General features: G+C 37.1%; 4 protein-coding genes across 5 annotated transcripts; 1 reads left to right on the top strand and 3 right to left on the bottom strand.

Annotated features, from left to right (window-relative positions):
- Nucleotides 1–675: 675 nt before the first annotated feature.
- LOC307145590 (zinc finger BED domain-containing protein 4) lies at nt 676–4,367 on the bottom strand. Its single transcript, XM_079848910.1, has 2 exons — nt 3,847–4,367; nt 676–3,501 (listed from the first exon to the last, which is right to left on the bottom strand). Exons 1-2 carry the CDS (start codon nt 3,994–3,996, stop codon nt 1,759–1,761), a joined length of 1,893 nt encoding a protein of 630 aa, XP_079705036.1. The 5' UTR covers nt 3,997–4,367; the 3' UTR covers nt 676–1,758.
- Nucleotides 4,368–4,944: 577 nt separating this feature from the next.
- Nucleotides 4,945–9,824, bottom strand: vma22 (vacuolar ATPase assembly factor VMA22). The gene is made up of 5 exons (XM_079848916.1): nt 9,575–9,824; nt 9,342–9,445; nt 9,150–9,253; nt 7,281–7,448; nt 4,945–7,039 (listed from the first exon to the last, which is right to left on the bottom strand). Exons 1-5 carry the CDS (start codon nt 9,689–9,691, stop codon nt 6,909–6,911), a joined length of 624 nt encoding a protein of 207 aa, XP_079705042.1. The 5' UTR covers nt 9,692–9,824; the 3' UTR covers nt 4,945–6,908.
- Nucleotides 9,825–10,973: 1,149 nt separating this feature from the next.
- On the top strand, nt 10,974–13,651 carry ebp (EBP cholestenol delta-isomerase). The gene is made up of 5 exons (XM_079848912.1): nt 10,974–11,159; nt 11,320–11,626; nt 12,815–12,851; nt 12,943–13,073; nt 13,210–13,651. The coding sequence occupies exons 2-5, from the start codon at nt 11,320–11,322 to the stop codon at nt 13,431–13,433; spliced, it is 699 nt and encodes a 232-aa protein (XP_079705038.1). The 5' UTR covers nt 10,974–11,159; the 3' UTR covers nt 13,434–13,651.
- A 4,943-nt stretch (nt 13,652–18,594) lies between these two features.
- On the bottom strand, nt 18,595–22,519 carry fkbpl (FKBP prolyl isomerase like). 2 transcript variants are annotated; one of them, XM_079850242.1, is made up of 3 exons: nt 22,474–22,519; nt 21,858–22,249; nt 18,595–19,753 (listed from the first exon to the last, which is right to left on the bottom strand). In XM_079850242.1, the coding sequence occupies exons 2-3, from the start codon at nt 22,236–22,238 to the stop codon at nt 19,004–19,006; spliced, it is 1,131 nt and encodes a 376-aa protein (XP_079706368.1). In that variant the 5' UTR covers nt 22,239–22,249; nt 22,474–22,519; the 3' UTR covers nt 18,595–19,003. The 2 variants fall into 2 exon arrangements, with proteins under 2 accessions (XP_079706368.1, XP_079706367.1); XM_079850241.1 differs by lacking the exon at nt 22,474–22,519 and having other exon boundaries at nt 21,858–22,252.
- Nucleotides 22,520–23,324: the final 805 nt, after the last annotated feature.

The raw sequence follows: 23,324 nt of genomic DNA, 5'->3' as shown, positions 1-23,324 counted from the left end.
AGAATAGTTTTAAAATGAATTGAACACTAGCCTACATTTGTCAAATCAAATGTTCCAGTCTACTGGAAATATTTAACATTTAATGGCTTGAAATAAGTTATATGCATAGTTTAACTGGAATAACTTAATGAGGTCACAGTATATCTTTATTTAAAATGGATGTTGTATTCAGCCCCTGATGTATAATAATGCCCCATGCCAGTTCTAAATGTTATTTTCATAGCAAATAAAACTGACCAATTTACCACACAAACACACCTACACATCACATTCGCAGCAAATGACTGACAGGCATCCTTTGTTGGCATAGAGATTGCAATTATAGGCAGGATGGTTTGGCAAGAAGGGAGCATGACAATGAGAAAATGAAATTGCAATCGGAGCCATTGCTACTGCTATTTCAATATGGCTTTGCCATTCCTGCACGAATGATGGAAATGAAATGTCAAATGAACTTTGCTTTTCCATTTGAAATTTGGCAGACGTTGTAAATTACGTGTGCACAAATCGAAAATGCAACCGTAAGTACAATTTTGCCCAGAATATGATACTGTAGTATTACTGAGACTGAATGGGAAACTGATATCAGGATTCACATCCCATATACACACTCACAAATGTTCATTATACGTTTCACTGCAGCAGTGCCAACCTGCCTTACACATAAATCTGTTTGAAATTGAGTTTATTGATTGAATGCCTCTTATTTTCCCCTCCACATGATCAGAATACAAGCACACATAAACTCCACTGTTAAGATACAGAACCTAGCATAAGTGTGCTGTACTTATTACTGTAAATGCACACACACTGACATATGTGATTGTGCTATGAAGACAGTGAAATTGCTTGACCTTTGGCATATTATTGTATGGCAAAGTATTTCAGTTATGACAGGACAAGAAGTCAGGTTTGATAAAACACTTTTTACTGAAATGGAAAAGTCTTTTTCACACAAAATGTCTTTAACACACACCAACTCTTCTTGATACCCCACAGGCTTGATTTTTCTCCATTCAGCTCTGTAAGATAGGAGAGACTACAGTCCACCATCAGTGTTCTCCAATTTCCCATATTCCTGAAATGTAATTATTTTCAATTACTGAACCTGCCAGCAGCTTTCTAGGGGGTAGGTTTTGTACACAAAGAACCCCCACAAAAAGCTTGTCAGATATACTATACTCTGTTTGTCTTTCCTTAAATAAATATAAAGCTAACTAATATACATAAAATGTTTAATAATGTTTTGCTGGAAATGTAACACTTTTTCTTACAGGTGTTCTGAGAAAGCATTTGGCTGCAAGAATTGTTTTCTGGGGTTCTATAACATGCTGATGGAAGGAGAATTATTATATAAATATTTGACAATGAATCAAGTGTGCACTGTACTTATCTGATCCTGTTGCATTTTGGGGGAGTGAAAGTTAGTACACAGAACTGCAAAAAAGGCAACGAGCATCTGATTAGGAGTAAAGATATAATAGGTTAACACTATATAATAACTTTCATTATATGAACGTTTGAAAATTATTATACATTTTTACCCATAATAAGTTAATTTTATATCATTTAAGTCTAGCCTTTTGAACATGATTTTAAAAAAAGGAATTATTTGCTGACAAAAGTATGTTGCTTCCTTTTGGGTAATTCTACAGTATTTATAGTGAGATACACATCAGGCACAATCCCTGTTTTGCATTTTTGAGGCGTTTGGTTTGATATCAGTAAAAAGAAAATTCTGTAAAGCTCTCTTTGCAGTTAGGACCAAAGTATCCTATAGTTAGCCTTCAAGTAAATCAGAGTGTCCAAGTTTTTGGGCAGAAATCTGCTTTGTTCTGGTCTGAGAGTCTTGCTAACCAGGTTAAATATCTGGTCCACTGATGTAGTTGTTGCTGGCACGGTAAAAACTTTCTTGGCTACTTGTGAGAGCAATGGGAAATCGATGGACTTGCGCTTCCAGTATTGTAGTGGATCCTCATCTGTGGGTTCTTCGTGGAGATATGTGGACAGCTCCTGCTCCACTGTCTTGGCCTGGGCGGTTGGCCGCTGCTTAATGAAAGAGAACAGCTTACAGCGTTTGGACGGTGACGGCTGGGCCTCTGAGTGATGTTCTAGTGGACTCAAAGGAGTATGCTTTCCAACTTCTTCCAGCAGCACCTGTTTGTGCCAGTCGCTGTCACTGCTCCAGGACAACTTGAACTGTGGGTCCAGGGTGGTGGCGGTTACGTAAAGAGGGTCCTCAAGAATGCCTGCCAGTCTGCGGTCCAGAGCTTGAGACAATCCCATCACGATCGCAGAGCACTGGTGAGTTACGACCTCAGCCAGGTGCTTGCGCAGACCCAAAACACAGGGCAGGCCTAGGCTGATGGACACATGCTTGTCTCCTTGTACCATGTCTGAGGCCTCTTCGAAAGGCTCCAACACTTCAACCAGCTCCCGCAGCACCGCTTTTTCTAAGTTACCGAGAACTAGGTCATTTCTATCCACAATGTCTTCAAGAAAATCCATTGACTCCACCATTTGGCGCAATATCTTTAACTGAGCGTTCCACTTGTCCATGGATGAGGGTCTTTGCCAATTTGTTGAGGAATTGGAGCCAAACACTTGGACAAGTTTTTCAGGAGCCACTGTAGCAATTACGTAGTTATAGAGGTGGGCTGCTTTGCTTAGAGGAAGTGATATCTGAGGGGAAGCGCAAACTCCTTCTTTAACACACTGAGCTAGTAATCGAGCAAAACAGTCTATCCTACTTCGACCAAGACAATGATCTAAAGACTTGCAGTTCTCGTTGTTACTGATGGCTTCTCCTGCTCCAGGCTTTTCATCGCTACAATCTTCCTCCCCTTCCTCATCTTCTTCACCGTTTCCAATGAGATTGAACCCAGGAAGACGAAAAGGAGATCTGTTTTCACAAGGCGAAAGGTCAGCGACGACTCTGAACACTTTTCCAGACACACCATAGGATTCAGAGATCTCATCAAATTCGCTGAGCATTTGCTGAGTGTTGCTGTGGTCTGTTAGCGGTAAGCAAGCCAAAAGAGCGGATCTAATGTGCCAGTCTGCGTTTATGAAGTGGCAAGTCACTCCAAGATACCCAGCACCCACAAAGCTGCTTCTCCACAGGTCAAGGGTCACGCTGCAGGACTCTGCTCCTTTTAGAGCCTGTTTGGCTGCTAGTTGCACTTGGGAGACATAGGCTGGCAGGAGCTGCTGCTGTATGTAATGGCATGGTACCGGTATGTATCTGGGCTCCAGGAGCTGAAGAAGCTCACGGAAGCCCTCATATTCAACTATCTGTGTCGGCTGCAGGTCTCGGATGATCATCTTGGCGATGGCTTCCGAGATGAGGGATTGCCGAGGATCACTGTAGTCAAACTTGTTCATCCCAGGACTGCTTTGAGAGATCACTCGACCACTTGGCGGGCCAGTACAATTCTGCATTGCCTCTCTTTTCACATCTTTCTTCCTCACAAACTCATCGTACATGGCCTGATGTTTGCGCTGTGGATGTGACATGATTATATACAGGTAAAATACATGTAGAACCCAATATATAAAACAATGTAAACACATAAAATATGTAAACACACACACATATATTAAGGGTTCCCACACTTTCTGGGGGACTTTTTAAGAATCTTTTTTTCTTTTTCAAATTGCACAAAGCACATTTTATCAAAATACTAATAGTATTATTATTTATTTTTTTATGAATCTTTAAATTTCCATGACTGTGGGGACTCTGAATAGTGCATTAAAAGTGCTCATGCATAAATGGGTAAACATCTCCTCATTTGTCTCGTTATTAGATACAAAACACTATCACATACCAAAATGAACCCTTACCTTTAAATGTGTAACAAAGTTAGAAGTAACTGTCCGTTTAGCCTGAATCCTTGTGCCGCAAGCCTTGCAGTTAGATTCAATTTTGCCATTTTCTCCCTCACAGACGATATTGAAATAATCCAGAATGGAGACCCTAGATTTTGACGCCATCAGTGATCTTGTTATCTTCCACGATATGAACAATACCGTAAGAATAACACCGAATAAAAATGAAAACAATTTAATATGCACTTTTGTTTTCCGAAATATCAGTCTAGCTTTGGGATTCAATAGCCTCGTCTCAGCATTGAGATAAAAGCATAGTAATCTGACCAAGATAGCGCCGTGTTCACCTGATCTGACACTGATCGCATCGTCCTATCGTTGTGAAAATGTCTTCTCGGATACGCGTCTCAATAAAAACATTACACGTCCCTCAGATCTGCGGGAGAGAGCAAAATCAAATGATGTATTTTGTCCAGTGTCAGCTCCGACCGTAAACATCGCTATCCGCTAGCAGCTCTTTTGAGATGAACACCAGGAAGTAGACGGCGAATGGACAATTTATTTATTTATTTATTTATTTATCATTCCGCCTCTATTTGTCTGTTTTGATTCTATTCGTGAACAAGCACCCACAACTTGATAAAAGGGTAATGAAGTAACCACAATAAAGGACGGCATTTCTTATATTTTTCGTTTTGTACATAACGTTACGCCAATTGAATGCAGTGATTTAATACTGTATAATCTTACTGTAGCTAAAACAGGCACGAAGGCGAGGACGCGCCTGATACTTCTGCTCGTGCACGTTCACAGCGTCTTATGTTGTTATTGTTTTTAGGTTTCAGCAGGAATTTTTGATGACAAGAAAATGTTTCTTTGTAGGTGCTGGGTAGAGGAATTACACTTAACATGATTACTAAATGGTTTGCTGCTTGGATTCCTTTCAGGTAAGCGCAGTTGATGGCTTGCATGACACAGAAAATGTTCTCTAGAAACATAATGAAACTCTAATGGATTTGCCACCTTTTACAACTGTTTCCCAACTTTAAAAGGAAACAGAGGACATTTACTATGAAATTTAATTATCTGACAGGTATGATTCAGCCACATAGAAACTGCTAGAACAATTACTTTATTTACTGATGTAGATGTAGACTAAAATAACTGAAATGATCTGATAACAGCATACAATAAAGGCAGTTGTTATAGCATTTTGGATGAAATGTTCGAGCAGAGCAGGTTCTAAAAACTGAGAACAAAATCAAATCTGCAGTAAATATATACATTTATAATTCTTCTGGTTTCAACTGCATTACTGCTCAAAAGCTAACATGGTTCATCAAACATTTTTATTAGGTAAACTATTTTATACAATAAGAGTGATTTCAACATAGCGAAATTGTTCTAAGAACTAAGGGTATATACAGTGCCCTCCACAATTATTGAACCCCCTGGTAAATATGATCAAAATTGGCTGTAAAAAATAAATCTGCATCGATTATCCTTGTGATCTTTCATTCAAAAAATGTGCAAAATTCTAACCTTTCATTGAAGTAAAAGAATTGAAAGTGGGGGGAAAATCACATTATGAAATAAATGTTTTTCTCCAAAACACGTTGGCCACAATTATTGAAACCCTTTTATTAAATACTTTTTGCAATCTCCTTTTGCCAAGATAACAGCTCTGAGTCTTCTCCTATAATGCCTGATGAGTTTGGAGAATAACTGACAAGAGATCAGAGACCATTCCTCCACACAGAATCTCTCCAGATCCTTCAGATTCCCAGATCCATGTTGGTGCTTCTCCTCTTCAGTTCAGCCCACTCATCAGGTCAGGGAACTGGGACGGTCATGGCAGAAGCTTCATTTTGTGCTCCACAACAAATTTTTGTTTTGATTTTGATGTTTGTTTTGGATCGTTGTCCTGATGGAAGATCCAACCACGGCATATTATAAGATTTCTAGCAGAAGGCGTCAGGTTTTGATTTTTTATCTGTTGATATTTGATAGAATCCACAATGCCATGTATCTGAACAAGAAGTCCAGGACCTCCAGCAGAAAAATATGCCCACAACATTAAAGATCCAATGGTATATTAAATTGTACACATAGGGTACTTTTTATCCTTGTGTTCACCAAACCCATCTAGTGTGTTTGCTGCCAAAAAGCTCTGTTTTAGTCTAATCTGACCACAGAACCCTGTGTTGTTTGAAGATCCAGTCGTGTCTGACAATTAAATTTGCTGGAATTTGTTTTTGGATGAGCGAGGAGTTTTTTTTTTAAACCCTCCCAAACAACATGTGGGGATGTAGGGGTTGTTTGATTTTTTTTTTTTTAGGCTTTCTGACCCTAAGACTCAACTAATCTCTGCAATTCTCCATCTGTGATCCTTGGAGAGTCTTTGGCCACTCAAACTTTCATACTCGCCGTGCATTAAGACAGTATAGACACACGTCCTCTTCCTGGCAGATTCATAACATCTTTAGTTGGTTATAACTTCTTAATTATTGCCCTGATGGTCAAAATGGGGATTTTCAATTCTTTAGCTATTGTCTTACAGCCACTTTCTAGTTTGTGATGCTCAACAATCTTTTGCTACGCATCAGAACTGTATTCTGTGGTTTTACTCATTGTGATGGATGATTAAGGGGATTTGGCCTTTGTGTTTCCTCATATTTAAACTCCTGTGAAACACGAAGTCATAGCTGGACAGTTTCATGTTCCTAGTCACCCTGGTGTACTAAAAAAGGTAAATATTAATGGGAATATACTTCAGAGATATTTTACTCGTAAAAAATTCTAGGGGTTTCAATAATTGTGGCCAACATGTTTTGGAGAAAAACATTTATTTCATAATGTGATTTCCCCCCACTTTCAATTCTTTTACTTCAATGAAAGGTTAGAATTTTGCACATTTTTTGAATGAAAGATCACAAGGATAATCGATGCAGATTTATTTTTTACAGCCAATTTTGATCATATTTACCAGGGGGTTCAATAATTGTGGAGGGCACTGTATATGGTTAATAAAAAAATCAATAAATAAAGATTATAGATGAACGTAATTAAGGTCACTGTTATTCCTCTTTTATTTCTGGTTGAGTCTTCTCTGTCTTCTCTTGTTTCTCCTTCACCTGGGCCTGCATCTCTTTCCTTGTAGCAAGTATTTCACTTTGTAGGGATGCAATCTCAGCTGAGAGAGTGATGACTGGGGGAAAGAAAATGTGCTTTAGTTACATAAAGTGTTAACAGTTAAATAAACCCAAAATACAACAAATAACATTTCCCTAAAAACAACAAAATTGTGCTGAAATAATACTTTAAATTTAAGCCACACAGCAAATGTGCAGCAAAGCACAATATTTTAATATAATGCACATTGCACAGGGATCAAATCAAATATAGCATAAGCAAGCCATAGTTATAGAAGACATCACAAAAGAGCTCACCCTCTTTAAAAGCAGACTGAGCTTGTTTCAGACTTTGTGGTACAAGGATCCCAAACCATTTCAAAGGTTCTCTGTGCTCTGGTGTGGATGATTCTGCCGTTGTTTTTACTTGAGGGTCTTCCTCCTCTTTAACCCCCTTTTGTTTGGTATTTATTCGCCTCCTAAGACCTGAAATATTCAATGATTTTGTCACAAATCGTACAATTCCTCATTACAGTTGTACAGTCCCTAAATGTATCATATAAATGGTATGGTAAAAAAAAATCTGTGGAAAGACTCTAAATAAATAAAAAATTAATATGTTTAAGGGATAGCTCAACCAAACATAAAAATTCTGTCAGTAATTACTCACCCTCATGTCGTTCCAAACCCGCAAGACTTTCGTTCATCTTCGAAACACAAATGGAGATATTTTTTATGAAATCTGAGCAATTTCTGTCCCTCCATTAACAGCTAGGCAACTACCACTTTGACACTTCAAAAAGCTCAGAAAAAGGTCGTAAAACTAATCCATGTGGTTTAGTCCAAATTTTCCTGAAGAGACAATCATTTTCTATGATGAACAGATTGAATTTAGGCTTTTTTTAGCATATAAACATTGATCAGCGAACATAAACAGAAGCTCAACCGAACCTGCTTCCCGCCACGAGAACAAACCTCTGCGTGACACACAAGAATGAACCTCATTTGTTCTTGAGGAAGCTCAAACAGTTGTGTAACACACGAGAATGAACCTTGTTGGTTCTTACAGAAGCTCAAACATGCTGCGTAACACAAGGATGAACCTCATTGGTTCTCACACGTTAAAGGGTTAGTTCACCCAAAAATGAATATTCTGTCAGTAATTACTCACCCTCATGTTGTTCCAACCCCGTAAGACTTTCGTTTAACTTTCGGAACACAAATTAAGATATTTTTGATTCAATCTGAGAGCTGGCTCACTCCTCCATAGGCTTCTCTGTAATTGAAACTTGCCGGCCCAGAAAGATAGTAAAGACAATGTGAGCCTCTGAGTGAGTTCACGTAGTGTAACAGCGCAGCGCTTCTGGGTTGTACGTCAGAATGTAGGCTCACTATTGGCCGACACTGGTCATGCGTGTGATGCTGGCCAATAGTGAACCTACGAGCAACCCAGAAGCGCTGCGCTGTTACACTGCGTGAACTCACTCAGAGGCCCACACAGAAAAAAATGAATAGTTGAATAAAGTCATTATTTTTTTATTTTTTTTGCACACAAAAAGTATTCTCATCGCTTGATAAACTTAAGGTTGAGCCACTGTAGTCACTTGGACTATTTTAAACATTGACTTTACTATCTTTCTGGGTCGGCAAGTTTCAATTACAGAGAAGCCTATGGAGGAGTGAGACAGCTCTCAGATTTAATTAAAAATATCTTAATTTGTGTTACGAAGATGAACAAAAGTCTTACGGGGTTGGAACAACATGAGGGTGAGTAATTACTGACAGAATTTTCATTTTTGGGTGAACTAACCCTTTAAGCAATGCTTGAGCTTCCGTTTCCACAACTGACGTGTGAGTTGATTAATGTTTAGCTATATGTGAATAAAAGCCTAAATTCAATCTGTTTAATGTATAAAGCAATCATGTCTCTTCAGAAAATTTTAAACCACTCAATTCATATGGATTAGTTTTACTTTTAGTTTTAGATTTTTGAAGCATCAAAGTGTCAGTTGCGTAGCGGTCTATGGAGGGACAGAAATTACTCAGATTTCATGAAAAAATATCTTTGTGTTTCAAAGATGAACAAAAGTGTTATGGGGAACAACATGAGGGTGAGTAATTAATTACAGAATTTTCATTTTTGGGTGAGCTAACCCTCTAATTTACAAGTCAGCAAGTCATGCCTACCCGTCTCTTTCGCACCAATGTCTTCTACTGTGTTATTTTTCGGTTCTTCTGTTTTATTTTTTCTTCTCTCACATTTGAACTCAGCTGTTCCACCTTCCAACAAGCTGTTATTAAGGCAAGCACATGGATCTATATAAATAATTAAGACTTATGCACAAGCGAATATTTAAATACATATGATGACATACGGACCTGGCTTCAACGTGAACAAGCGGCTCCATCTCACTAGCGTATTGCAGAGCGGATACTTGCTTATTTCCCATTGAATAACGTGTCTTGGCAATAGAAAACCATCCCTGTGTAACAAAATGAAGGGAATTATATTCAGAATAAATACAAATGAAAATGTTTTGTGTACAACACGCAACTAAAAAGGTTTGATTTCATCCATTATATTTGTAATCAAGTGTAATTGCACGTTTCACCTCTTCTATAAGGGAATTGAGTTTATGTCGCTTCTCCTCAAGAGCCTCGAGCTGGTCCATGAAAAGCAGCAACTGCTCGTCCAAACGAAGATGTTGATCAGCACGCATTTCTGTCATTTTATTCGACTAGACAGACAGTAGAAAACAAATGACTTGATAAAGAATCAGAGATGTAGCTATTCCGGTTGAACGCTATCAGAGAGATGTTTAGAACCTTTACCGGTCATGTGACAAGAAGTCACGTGACATCAGTTCGATTTGTGCGTAGGTTAGTATGATTTCTGTGAATACCATGGTGAAAACTATTATACTTTACAGAATTTGTATTATTTGTTTGTGCTTTCTGATGAAATCATTATTCAAGCACGTATATAATTTACACAAAATATTACCCAAACGATTGAGTTGTAATTAATATTCACCCAGTGTGTTTTGTGTGTAATCTTAATTTGCTGAATATCTCGTTTGAAAATAATATCTCGTTAGTTTTGTTTTTATTGTTGTTTTTGTTTTGTTTTTTGTAATCGTGCATACAATATTCACGGCAAAAAAAAACAAAAAAACAAACAAACAAAAAACCATCAAAACATTACTTCCCATACCGGGAGTCGAACCCGGGCCGCCTGGGTGAAAACCAGGAATCCTAACCGCTAGACCATATGGGAGATATACAGTACGTTGAGAGTAGGCCATTTAAACCAACATGTATATACACAAGCTTCTAAATAAAATGTGTATTTGTCATAGTGACCGACATTCGTTTTCATTCTTTCAATATCGTATCCAGCGTTGCAAAAGCCAATGATTAAACTTAAAGCTCAATGGCAGACGTTCACATTATTTTCACTAGCCACTCTAAAGTTGCAAACATGCTGCGTTGTTGTATGATGGTAAATCGTTGAGTTAGTACTAAAAATAATAGTTGGCAAAAAAAGGTAGTGTTCTCATGCATCACCAAAATAAAAATTGGAAACCACTGACAGAGAAAACTGAATATACAAAATAGTGCATAAGTATTGAAGCCCAATTCCTCCTTACACAATCACCACCTCCGGTAGCTCGCCGTGATCGTATAGTGGTTAGTACTCTGCGTTGTGGCCGCAGCAACCCCGGTTCGAATCCGGGTCACGGCAGGGAAGAGTCCCTATCACGGCTTAGGAGTGTGAATTTTTTTCATTCTATTGTAAGCTTCACTTTGTCATATCTCGTTTTACCTAAAAAATATAAAAACAAAACGTATGCATTCACAAAATGTGCATTTCACGAGCATACACTATTCGCAGTCAGATGTGACGACATGCATGTTCCGAGGAGATCGTCCAACTGCAAGCCTTGTAAATATCACGAGGGGTTGTTCCTCCCACAGAGGCTAATGGTGATTGGGTAGCGAGAATCACGTGGGCTTAAAGTAGGATGCGACTCGGTGGCGCGATGTTTCTGCAATTTGATTATGTAGTTCCATAGAGCAGATATTAACACGGTTCATTTTCGCGTTCTCCATCTCCAAGAGGACACTTATAAGAGAGAACATTTTCAAACGCGGGAAATAATCACATTTCTAGGATATTCCACAACTCATCACAAAGTAAGTACAGACGTATCAAGCCAAATCGATTGTATTATGTTACTGCCACGTTATCTGGTGCAAACATGTACCTTCGAGATTAGAAGTTAGTTTTTATGATGCTACTATTTATAAATTTTGTCTCATAAAGGTTTTTTTTCCCTTTCATCCACCTTTCCAGATGTTGAAGGAAGCAGAAACTATAAATCATCCCTATTGGCCACGCAACCTGTCTATTCCCAATTATGTGGCTAATGACCGTTCAATGTCAGAGATTCTCATATTCCTGTTCTCTGTGTCTGGGATACTGCTGCTTGCCACCTGGTCATTGACTGGGCGTAAGGTGGCTGGGAGCAGGCTTAGCGGAGGGAGAAGGTTAGCTCTGTGCTGGTTCACTGTGTGTGGCTTCATCCACGGGGTCATCGAGGGATGGTTCTCTTTATACTACACTATCATTCCTGAAGACCAGAGTTTCCTTTCTCAACTGTGTGAGTGAGGTTCAAAGTCTATTTCACTTAATATATCATTAGCATGTTTTGAGGTAATACTTTGAAACTTTTTTCTCAATGTCTCGTGAACATTATTATTACAGAGACCTAATTTCCATGCACAGTCCAAGAATTGTGAACTTAAGCTGAGTTAAAGCTTCCCCTCCTGGGAAGTTCGTATTTACGAGTTGTGAAGTCCTAATGCTGTCTTTACATGCTATCGGAAATGTCCTACTTCCCACTTAAGTCATGATTACAAGCTTGTCATGTTCAAGTGCCCTGATGTCGGAAAGATCTTAAAGCCAACATTTTTTAAAGATATTTAATTCTTAATAAAATGTAGTGTCCCATTCGTTGACAGTGGTATAAACATTCACTGCGCTTTCTACATAGTCAGCGTGCCTACATTTTTGGAATCTAGGTTAAATACAGGCTATTTTCACTGTGTATAAAACATACAATATTCTTCAAATGATTATATATATATATATAGAGAGAGAGTAAATATGCACTATTTTAACGTCAATACAAGTTAATGTAGCTAAAGAACTGCAGTCACAGCATCAAACTTTCTCCCCTCCCCCATGTTTAAATTCATCTAACTTGGGAACTTGGGTATCAAATTGGTCTCAGAGATTCCCAGTAGTAAATACAACTTGATTTACTAGAAAACTAGGATTTCCTTCTAATTACTAAAAACTAAATCCTTCTAAAAACTCATTTTTACGATAGCACGTAAAGGTGACGTAATTACGACGTTAGGTGTTGGTCGGAGCAAGATGGTATAAAGCTTGTTTCCGCCACTGAATAAAAAATAAAAAACTCGCAATTCTGACTTCTTTTCTCACAATTGTGAATTATACGAAAACTTGCAATTGCGAGAAAAGTCAGAGTTTATATCTCGCAATTCTGACTTTTATTGCGAGATAAAAAGTCGCAATTACTTTATTTAAATTTTATTCTGTTGCAAATTGAATCGTTATGTATTCTTTCGTAATTATAGAATTTATAATTATAAAAATATGTTGTATTTTGTACATAAAATTTGATAGTTTTATTGTAAATTAACAAAAAGTAATTCCACAACAAGTTTACCACAGACGCTGCATATATTGCATCTAGTTTGCAGTTTTCCACTCACATTATTTATACGTTTGAATACTGAAAATGCTTTTTCATCCTATATAGGGAAAGAATATTCCAAAGGAGACAGCAGATATGCAATGTAAGATATACACGTTTGTATGTTTATGTATTAAAAATGAGTCTATAGATTGCATTATACCTAAACTTCTTTTATGGGATCTTCTTTTCAGAGCGGATAATTTCACCGTTAGTATGGAGACAGTGACCGCGTGCCTGTGGGGTCCTTTCAGCATATGGATTGTTCTGGCCTTCCTTAATAACCATTCTTATAGATTTGTCCTGCAGCTCATCGTATCTCTAGGTAAGACATGTGTCCTCCTACTGCATATGGAATTTTAAATATTTATGATATAGTTATTTATTCCACATCTTGTCAACTTGAGAAACAATGTGTATTAGAGGGAACAATTCAGTCTAACATTCAACATTACTTGCAGGTCAGCTGTATGGTGCAGTCCTCTACTTCTTCACTGAACACAGAGATGGATATATTCACAGCGAATATGGTCACCCCATCTATTTCTGGTTCTACTTTGTGTTTATGAATATTTTGTGGATTGTCATACCTCTTATTCTTATAGCAGACTCGTGGTGTCAGCTATCTACCTGTCAATCCATGTTTGATAAAGCAGCACAAAAAGGGAAGTCTAAAAGAAGCTAGACCAGTAGATAATAGAAGGAACATGGAAAAGAAAAGAACTGAAATTCTGTACAGTTCTTGATAACATCTACAATATGTTGAGATATATTTTAATTATGTAATTTTATATTTCAGCGATTCACTCATAGAAAGAAAATTGAAAAAGCTTGAAGTGTAATGTGTCATATTCATTACATTAATGAAAATATGATGTTGATTAAATGCTCATAATACTGTTCCACCTGGGTCGCGTCATATTTATCTCTGTTTTTAAAACAGTTGCACTATATAGATTCTCTCTGCTTGGGTGCCTTTCTTTATGTTCTGTTGCAAATAAGTAAGCTGATCCAATTCTGCTCATATCACTGTCACTTGGCTTGTCACTTTTCAAGAGCCACACACAATGAGAGCGGGTGCCTAAAATAAGGGGTACAGCATTTTTTCATTCTACAATGACCAATTTAATCTTCTTCGAATGTGAAATATATTTGATTTTATTATATATCCATCAATTAATACACAATTGCCTTGTGTTGGCTTTGTGGATATACATACATACATAAATAAATATATAAAACACAACATAAGAGTTTGTAGAATAATGATGAAATACAATTTTTTAAGAATCAAAATGCCGAAACCCGGGATCGAACCAGGGACCTTTAGATCTTCAGTCTAACGCTCTCCCAACTGAGCTATTTCGGCTGTGAAGACCCCTAATGGACTGAAGCCATAATTTTTTGACAGTTACTAATAGTCATTTATAATACTATTAAGAAACACATCGTTTATTCTCATTCCCAAAAGACAATTTTAGTAATGAAATAATGTACGGTATCTTATTCACATGTCCTACTCCTTTAGGAGGACTTGATCTTCAAGATAAAGACACCACAGTCATTTAAAAATATACAAAATAACACAAAGTGAAAATTAGGTGGTATTATGGGGTTACGGAAACACCAGGCAGTTACCATGGTAAATACACAATACTAACATAACATGAACTGTTAATTAAACATACAGCTATTTAAGTAATATACAGCACGCTCCTCCGCATTTGCGCGAGCACAGGAGTAACGTATAACTGCTGGCAGGACAGGAAAGGTCGTTTTTCTGAAGTGAGAGACATTTTTTTTTTTTTTTCGTAACATCAAGTTACGAAAATAACGTTAGAATAATGACACTGACATATAATCTCATTCTGACCGCAGATACTGAATCAGGACAACGTGTTTTTCTCAGGCATTCTTTACTTAAATGGAGACTGACATAAAAGTCAAAAGCTTTCACTTATGTCATTCAAAATAAAAATCTTGATTCAGAAAAAAAAATGTTGTTTCTTTGATTGCACACTCCGCGACCCATTCAAAACGGTCTTGCGACAAGCAAAGAAATCTACTGGTGGTCTATCGCCCTCTACAGGAAAAGAAAGGGGCGAACTTATATATTATAGTTTTACTCGGAGCTTAACACAAGAGGTCGCTCTTTCATAACGTTTGAAGCAGCCCTCAAAAGTGAGCTCATAAATTCCTATCATGAATTACTAAGGGTTTAGGTTCATTTTGTCACCTTTCCTTCTTAAGATTTTAAAAACTATAATTCTACCTGGCAAAATGAAGAATTTTGTTTTTTACATTTATTTTTAAAAATTGCATTAAGTAGGCTATTGGTGTATTTGTATAAATGTTTTTGACAATGTGTAGCTTTTTTTTTAGCAATCTATATAAAGTGCTGGCCGGGGTGACGTATTTTTGATGGTCAAAACCCAAAATGAGTTAACATTTTAGTACTTCCAGTTCCATTGTCCTGAAGTGAATGGGTTTTTGGTTAAATGCCTGAAATAAGGTATTGAAGGTATGTGAAAGATATTTTCATGTTTTATTCTACCACATAAAATACATCAGTAATATCCCCTTGTGATTTTTAAAAAAGCTTTAATTAATTGTCTTGAAAAAGGCAGTCGCTAACAAGTGGCTAAATGGGACTACATGGGTTGCCGAGGACATTAAACGTTATCACGGAGAAAAGGAAAAATTCACTAATTCACTTTCACAGTTTATAATCGTGTTCTTGCAAACTATTCCAATTTAAACTTTCAGAGAGAATGGTTTTAAATCAAGACTGAAAGAGGTGTTGCTTTTTACTTCTGCCAATTACATTCAGGCTTTGATTTATAAAAACATTGTGCTCATTTTTATGATGAACAGATGTTTAAAAAAACAGAGAGAAAAAGAGAGCTTAGTACCAACTAACTGAATGCCTTTCAGTTTGCATTCAAAAAATGTAAACATTTAATCTCAATTAATGCCATTTCTTATTAGGTTGTTCCTTTAGAGTGTATATGCAACATTTACAAAAAATAAAAAGCATAAAAACAAAAGCTTTTCGTCCCTGGGTGGGCTCGAACCACCAACCTTTCGGTTAACAGCCGAACGCGCTAACCGATTGCGCCACAGAGACTAGTGGTCATGGCAACTGGTATGTTTCATTAAGAAGAAAGTTTCATTGAGAAGAAACGTTTTCTGTCTACAAAACATGGCCTGAAACACATAAATCACACATTATGAAGATGAATTGCGCATAAAGCAATTCTGAGGTCCCAAGTCCTTCATGCTTCAACGCTGTTTTGTAGTAGGTGTAGTTACACTGAACTTGACACTAGATGCCGCTCTTCAATAATGCATGAGGAATGAAATCACCAAAATAGTGTTCTACATTTGTAACTTGAACTGAACTTAGATCATTTTTAACTTGCATGTCATGCCTGTCAGGTCTAAAGCATGTTTAAAATCATGACTAACTGCCCAACATACATACTATCAATTCATAACTGTGCACTATTGTACACCGTGTACTGCGAATTAAGTGTAAATGTTAATTAGGCTTTGTACTCAATGGTTTAGCCATCTGTCTTAGAGGGTAAATGTGTATAAGCTAAAAATCAGTATTACTTTCAGAATCACTGAGATTACCTATTGGCTAGGATTACTACCTGATACTACCTGATTGCACTCATTATAATAATAATAATAATAATAATAATTCATTAAATTTATATAGCGCTTTTCTAGGTACTCAAAGCGCTTTACATGGAAGGGGGAATCTCCTCAACCACCACCAATGTGCAGCATCCACCTGGATGATGCTACGGCAGCCATATTGCGCCAGAACGCCCACCACACACCAGCTTACTGGTGGAGAGGAGACAGTGATGAAGCCAATCAGTATATGGCTTCATTAAATGTACAGAGACATCACTAGTGAACCACTACAAGGCGCAACAGTAAATTTCTGAAAAAGTGTTGTGAATAAATGTTGCTGTGTCAATACAACATTCACATTAATTACTCAAATGAAGGCATAAAAACAAAAGCTTTTCGTCCCTGGGTGGGCTCGAACCACCAACCTTTCGGTTAACAGCCGAACGCGCTAACCGATTGCGCCACAGAGACTGGTGTCTCCTTCTCGAATGATTCCAAAAGAAGAACAACCAGAAAAACCACTTCTGAAATCCTGAAATATATACCTTGTTTCAATACATACCACTTCAAGCCGCAGGGTTGCCAGTAAAGGTAGTTCAAATAGCTTTTATCTGTAAACAAAGAGAGTGAACATTTTCCAGTCAAATAACCATAGCTCCTCATACCTCCAGAGAGTACTGTGGCCAGTTGCATAAACTGCTTGCCTTGGACTAGTCTTAAAATGTATGCAATTTTTTTTTTTTTTTTCATCAAGACTGGTCCTAACTTTGTAAAGTCAGTTAACTTACATAAAAAGGTAGATGGGTCTACTTTGAATTGAAAAATTAAGAATAACCCCTAACTACTAGTTGGTCAAACAGTCTTAAAATAGAGGCTGAGTTTATGCAACTCTCCACTAAGCACATCATCTTAAGAAGTTTTATTGAAAAAAAAAAAATAATAATAATTAAACAAACTTCATTTCAGCTCATATAACGACTTCTTTGCAGTTAATGTGAACAACGTGTCTTCTAGTTTGGTTTGTGTAACAGTTACGTGTCAAATGATCACATCTTATTTGTATAATTTAAATACGAATAGGCCAAAACGTTGTTTGTTCGGGTGTTCTTTTATTGATTGTCTTATATACAGCGAATTAATTAAGAATATTATTAAGTAAAATTTGTTCAACCAAACTCTCGTAATAACTGAAACAAACAACACTGGCTCAACATGGCGTCAGTGTGGCCGTGGCGGTGAAGTACATGTTGACTGACTCTGAAAAGGGCGGCGACGGTACAGGGTTTGGAAAACGTGTTTGGAAACCGTCATTATTTTCCGATTCCCTTCAGTCATTTTCCAATTGGGGGTGGTAGTGGCGAAGAAATTATGCCGCTTTAAACACTATGAGGAAATGTTTTTAACACTGCAAATAAAAAATAATGTATAAAAAAAACAATAACATGCGTGTATGTATTAATGTATTTTGTTTTATGCCGTTTACGCTTATTAAAACAGTTTCTATTCGTCATTGTTGAGAATATATCCTCGGGACATGCAGAACGTTTTCTTGGCATCGGGTATAAGTTCATTTCCGACATTTCAAAGTTTACTGTCCGTGCTGGGCCGCCATTACAATCGTACATTAATACTCTATATTAATAACAACTTTCACTGACACGTTATGTCTATTACTTACTCTATTACTTGTCACATTGTAACTTAGATTTTTTTTTTTTTTTTAGTTATACAACCAGTTCTCGTCACACACGTCACCACACAGCAAAATCAAGAAACATCACTGTAATAACCGAATTAATAGATTGTTGTTGTTTTATACTTAATTAGGGTACAATAATCTTACCTCTCCAATTATCTTATGCTTTGCAGAGATTACAAACGTAGTTATTCTTCTGGTTTTATTCGTTGTCATCTGGATCTTTCTAATGTGAATGTAGCGAGGAGGCGTCGTCTGATTGGCCGCCTCCACCTGAAGAATATGATGTCATTGGCTACGCAATTACCTCATCAAAAACGCATTTAAATTTTATATTCGTAAGAAAAATATTTTAAAAATTTTTGTATTATAATATAATTTGAAATTATCTAATTTTAAATGATTAAAAACAAAAAAATCAATGATTGCATTATCATAATATATTCATTTTGTTTGAAATGGGTAACGCTATGCCTTATGTTTGTTAATAAAAAAATCTTTTAGCAATAAAAAACATTTAATGTCATTTTATGCAAGAATGAGTTATACTTGGCATTTTATAATCTTCTACAGCAGTTATAAATCCAGAATAAAAAAAACACACATTTGTTTAGAACAAAACATCAAAGCAGTATATTCTTATTTTACAAAAAACAAACAAACATTTAAGTACATTCAGTAAACGTCTTAAGTAGCCTCATGAATTTCAAGTTTATGTCGATTTAAACATTAACAAATTACAACATTGAACATTTAAGATATACTACCCATACAGTAAAGAAGTTTTAAAAACTGAAATTGGTCTGCAAGGAAGGACCAAAAGCATAACTTATGGGCACTTTACAGTAATCAGTTTCACAATATAATTTTTATAATTCTGTTTTCTGTAATAGCTAACTTTCAGTTATTTCCTAGTTAAACATCTTGCTCAGCCTTTGACCAAGTTTACTGTTTAGGTCTTTTAATTGGGAGTTCACTTGTTTCAGAGCAGCGCGAGCTGATGCAGAATCCGGTTGGAGTTCCAGAATCTTTCCAAAGGCCATGCGGGATTCCTCCAGTTCGCCCAGCTGCATGCAAGCTTGCCCAAGCCGGTACCAGGCCTTAGTGCTCTTTGGGTTCAGCTCGGTGGCCTTGATACTGCTGTCTCTGGATTTACCAAGCTGGCCTAACTTAAGTTGGCATAAAGAGAGATTGCAGTGAAGCTCTGCTTTTACATTTTTGTACTCCTCCTCAGTTGGAATGGAGGAATCATCAGCACTTTCTGCCAGCTCATTTTCTTTATCATAGCATGGTGTCAAATCTGCATCATTATCATCTCCATCCACACCTTCTTCAGACATCTCGTCTCCTGGGTTTCCTCTTGTCTGGCCGTTTAAAGTTATTGCCAGCTTTACAGCTCTGCAATAGCAGTCTGCCGCACCCCAGATATCTCCATTCCCAAACCGCTGACCACCCCTCTGCTTGTGAGACAGCACCCAAGCCCACTTCTCTCCAGGTGTCATCTGCCAAGACTCCTGCCCAGGGGTCAAAGAGTGAAGCTGAAGAGTAAAGCAGTCGGCCTGCTGTGACAATCCTTGCCCTGTTGTATTTTCAATCTGGGTATCATTAGCATCACTGCATGCTGCTTTGGAGTTCTTTGTATTCCAGGCACTTATTGTGAACTGCAATAAAAAAAAAATTTTATAGATGAGAACATCACATTTTCCCATGATATACATAATATATTATAGTTGACATGAATCGGAAGTTGCAATAGTCTTTTCTTCACTATTGTGACGTATATCTAGAGATGCACCGGTCGACCGGCCATTGATCGGAACCGGATGTTTTTGTACTCTAAACACTCGATTTTGTTTCTTTTGAGATTTGAGATTCAGTTGATCTCTGTTCTGGGCTTGCACACAAACTGCATTGCAATAATTTCCCAAAATGTAATTTGTGTGGAAATATTATGAAATCTGTGAACTGTGAAATCTGTTTAAGGAGAACTCCGGTTAATTTTAACATTGAGCTAATTTTTTTGTAAATTTGGAGTGCTGTCAATACAGAGAACAACTACAAAAATCGGTGTTGCCTACACCGTGTTATCCTCTTTTTAAAATTTGCACCCTGTTGACTTCAATGGGGCAAGTTTTAAACCTGCTTTTAGCCTCTTAACATCCTTGATGTGTCATTACAAGTGCCCAGCCATGCTGAGTGATTCCTTTAGAGTGAACACGGGTGAATCTGACTGCAGTAGATGTGAAAGATATTAATAAAAGTGATGTTAATTCAGCCAGCGCACATACCTGTATTTTCTACCTGTTTTCGGTCGAAGTCCACAGTAATCGATTGTCGAGTTCACGCGCAAAGGTTTAGTACCTATGATCACGCGCGTGAACTCGACAATCAACTACTGTGGACTTCGACCGAAAACAGGAAATAAATACAGGTATGTGCGCTGGCTGAATTAACATCACTTTTATTAATATCTTTAACTGAGTAATCCACTATTTTGTAGAGGGGGTCAAAATGACAATTTTCGCCTGGGATTTGGAGCCAAATTAGAGGGGGGTAAAAATGACGTTAGCATTATTATTTTTTTATGCAGAGATTGGTAGGTCTATTAGTTAAATCTGTTTACTTTAGCAATCTTTGTTGCATTATATGCCAATGGTGACTGTTCAAAAATTGTCTTTTGCCCCAAGTTTGTATGACTGTAACTTAAGAATTATTAAAGCTATCTTAATTTCCTTTTTAGATTGTAGTTTTTAACAAATTTCAAGGCCCTATGTGGTTCAATCCCATAGATATGGGGATCTCAGTGCAGCTCTATGTTCAGTTTATTGAATTTTACCCATTTTTAATGGTCAAAAACCAAATGTGATTCACTTTGCACACAGCTGACACTTATTGTATTTAAAGAGGAATGTCTGAAGAATAAATTATGTTGAAACTAGCAATGTATCTTGTTTCCCTCTTTCAAAATAATTGCATACAACATCACACTCTGAGTGCCAAAAATCCACTGAAATGGTCAAGTTGAGGCACATTAACTTGCGCCTCTAAAATGTGTATTTATAAGAATCTGTATTTGAATCAGTTTCAGGGATATTTGGAAGAACTTGGAATTTGTTCATGAAGCTACTAAGAGTTCAAATATACAGTATCATAACAACATGTTAACACATTGACATCCCAATATCTCTGGGACTGAATCATATAGAGGCTTAAAAATTAAGATTCCAAAAGAAAAGTTTCATAGGAAAAAGATTCGACAATTATATTAAGATATCTTCTTGAGTTACAGACATGTAAACCTCAGAAAAAAATATGTTTTTTTTTTGGCACTCAGAGAGGTATGTTGATTACTCTTTAAAAGAAAACAGTATCACCTGTATGCAAAGTGACCCACATTTGGTTTTTGACCATTGAAAATGTGTAGAATTTACCAATTTACTCATGGAGCTGCATTAGGATCTCCATATCTCAGGGACTGAACCATATAGGGCATTTAAAAAGATACTAAAAGAAAAGTTTGTTAAGATCCAGAATCTAAGAGGATATTAAGATACATTTAAAAACTTTTTGAGTTACAGGCATGCAAACTCACCATTTGCATATAATACAACAAAGATTGCTAAAGTAAACAGATTTAACTAATAGACCTACCAATCTCTGCGGAAAAAAATAAAATAACAATATATTTAACAATACAATCATTTTACAGTAAAATATCTTAAAATTGTGTTTTAGTGTAAGTCCATATTTTTGATTTGCCCTTACCTCACACATCTCTCCAGCCCTCATCCCTTCCAGGCAGCCCTCAGTAATGTCACACTGTCCTTCGCCCATGCGCAACACGAACCACTCATCCAGTTGGACCTGCAGTACAGAGTCCTGCGAGCGGGGATATGAGGAGGCTTGCTCGCTAGAATCAACGCTAGCTGTTGATTCTTGCTCTTGAGAAGCGGTATGCAGTGTGTTTTCCCCTGTAACAGTCTTTCGCCGCACCTTGACCTTACATAGTGACCCCATCATAGGCGTGCTGTCCCCTCGCTGTCTTTCTCTAAGCCACCTTCGGCGCACCTCCCACAGACCACCGGGGCACGCGGAGACCCATGACGTCTCAGCGGGGAAATGATCAGGCACTTGGAATGTTGTCATGACGAAGAATTCTAAAAGACATAAAATAACAATAATAATTTGATGGAATAAATAACTGCAGACTAAAGGGAATGCTATCAGGAGACCTGTTAGCACTGTGATGCAAAGTATTTTGCACTTATTTTAAACCTAGCGCATCAATAGCTTCAGACATGCATGAGTATTTAAAACAGAGCACGTTTATAATGACACATTAGTGAACTCTTTAGTTATTAGGAAACATTAGTGTACCTACTTTAGTGATGGTTGTTGCTGTCAGACTCTCTTCTTCCACAGCAAATATCTCACAATGAATGCCTTCAATCGCCCTCTACAGGTGCGGCATGGAATGAACGTCTACTTTACACTTGTACTTTGAGTTTGACTTGTTTACACGGTTTCATTGACAAGGCTAGTCCCAGACTAAAATGCATGTTTGAGCGGTTTTAACGGAAAGCAACTTGCACTGACATATCTTAAAATTTGTCAGTCTCATTGTTTTGTCTCAAAATGCACACCAGGAATTGATTTTTTTCATAAGACATGTTTTAAAAAGCTTCTTAAATGTCCTAATTTAACTAAAGCCTAATCCTGGCTTAATCTAAGCCCTGTCTGTGAAGCCAGACCTAGATGTCGTTCTTTGGGGCCAAAAAGGATGCAAGTTACTGCATGCAAAAGTTTGCATTAACCTGTGCTAAAAAAAAAAAAAAGCCCAGGTAAAATACTAACTGACAAGATGCATACTCTCAATATAAAAATAGACTACAGTAATCTAGTAATCTACAGAGTAATACCATGTGCAAAAGCTTTATTTATTTTTTATATTTAAAAGCTTTAGCTTTTTTGTTTGTTTATATATATCCAAGTCCATATTTTATGGTGAAAAACAGTGTGTGTCCCTGTGACACATCACATTGGATTACATTTTGCTTAAAATGTCTTTGTAAACAGTTTTGTACATAACTCTCTTACATTACTAAATTTGTATCCTTTTTTATTTAAGTGTGATTCTATTAGTGGCATTTTAATCTGATGAAGAGCTGTGCTGCTCGAAAAGTCGCATTATAGTACTCTGGTGAGCAATGTTGCACTGTAAAAAAAAAAAAA

Source organism: Squalius cephalus, assembly GCF_949319135.1.
Source record: "Squalius cephalus genome assembly, chromosome: 18".
Taxonomy (NCBI): domain Eukaryota; kingdom Metazoa; phylum Chordata; class Actinopteri; order Cypriniformes; family Leuciscidae; genus Squalius; species Squalius cephalus.
The sequence above is the reverse complement of the archived record's forward strand: the minus strand, read 5'-3'. Positions and strand labels throughout refer to the sequence as shown.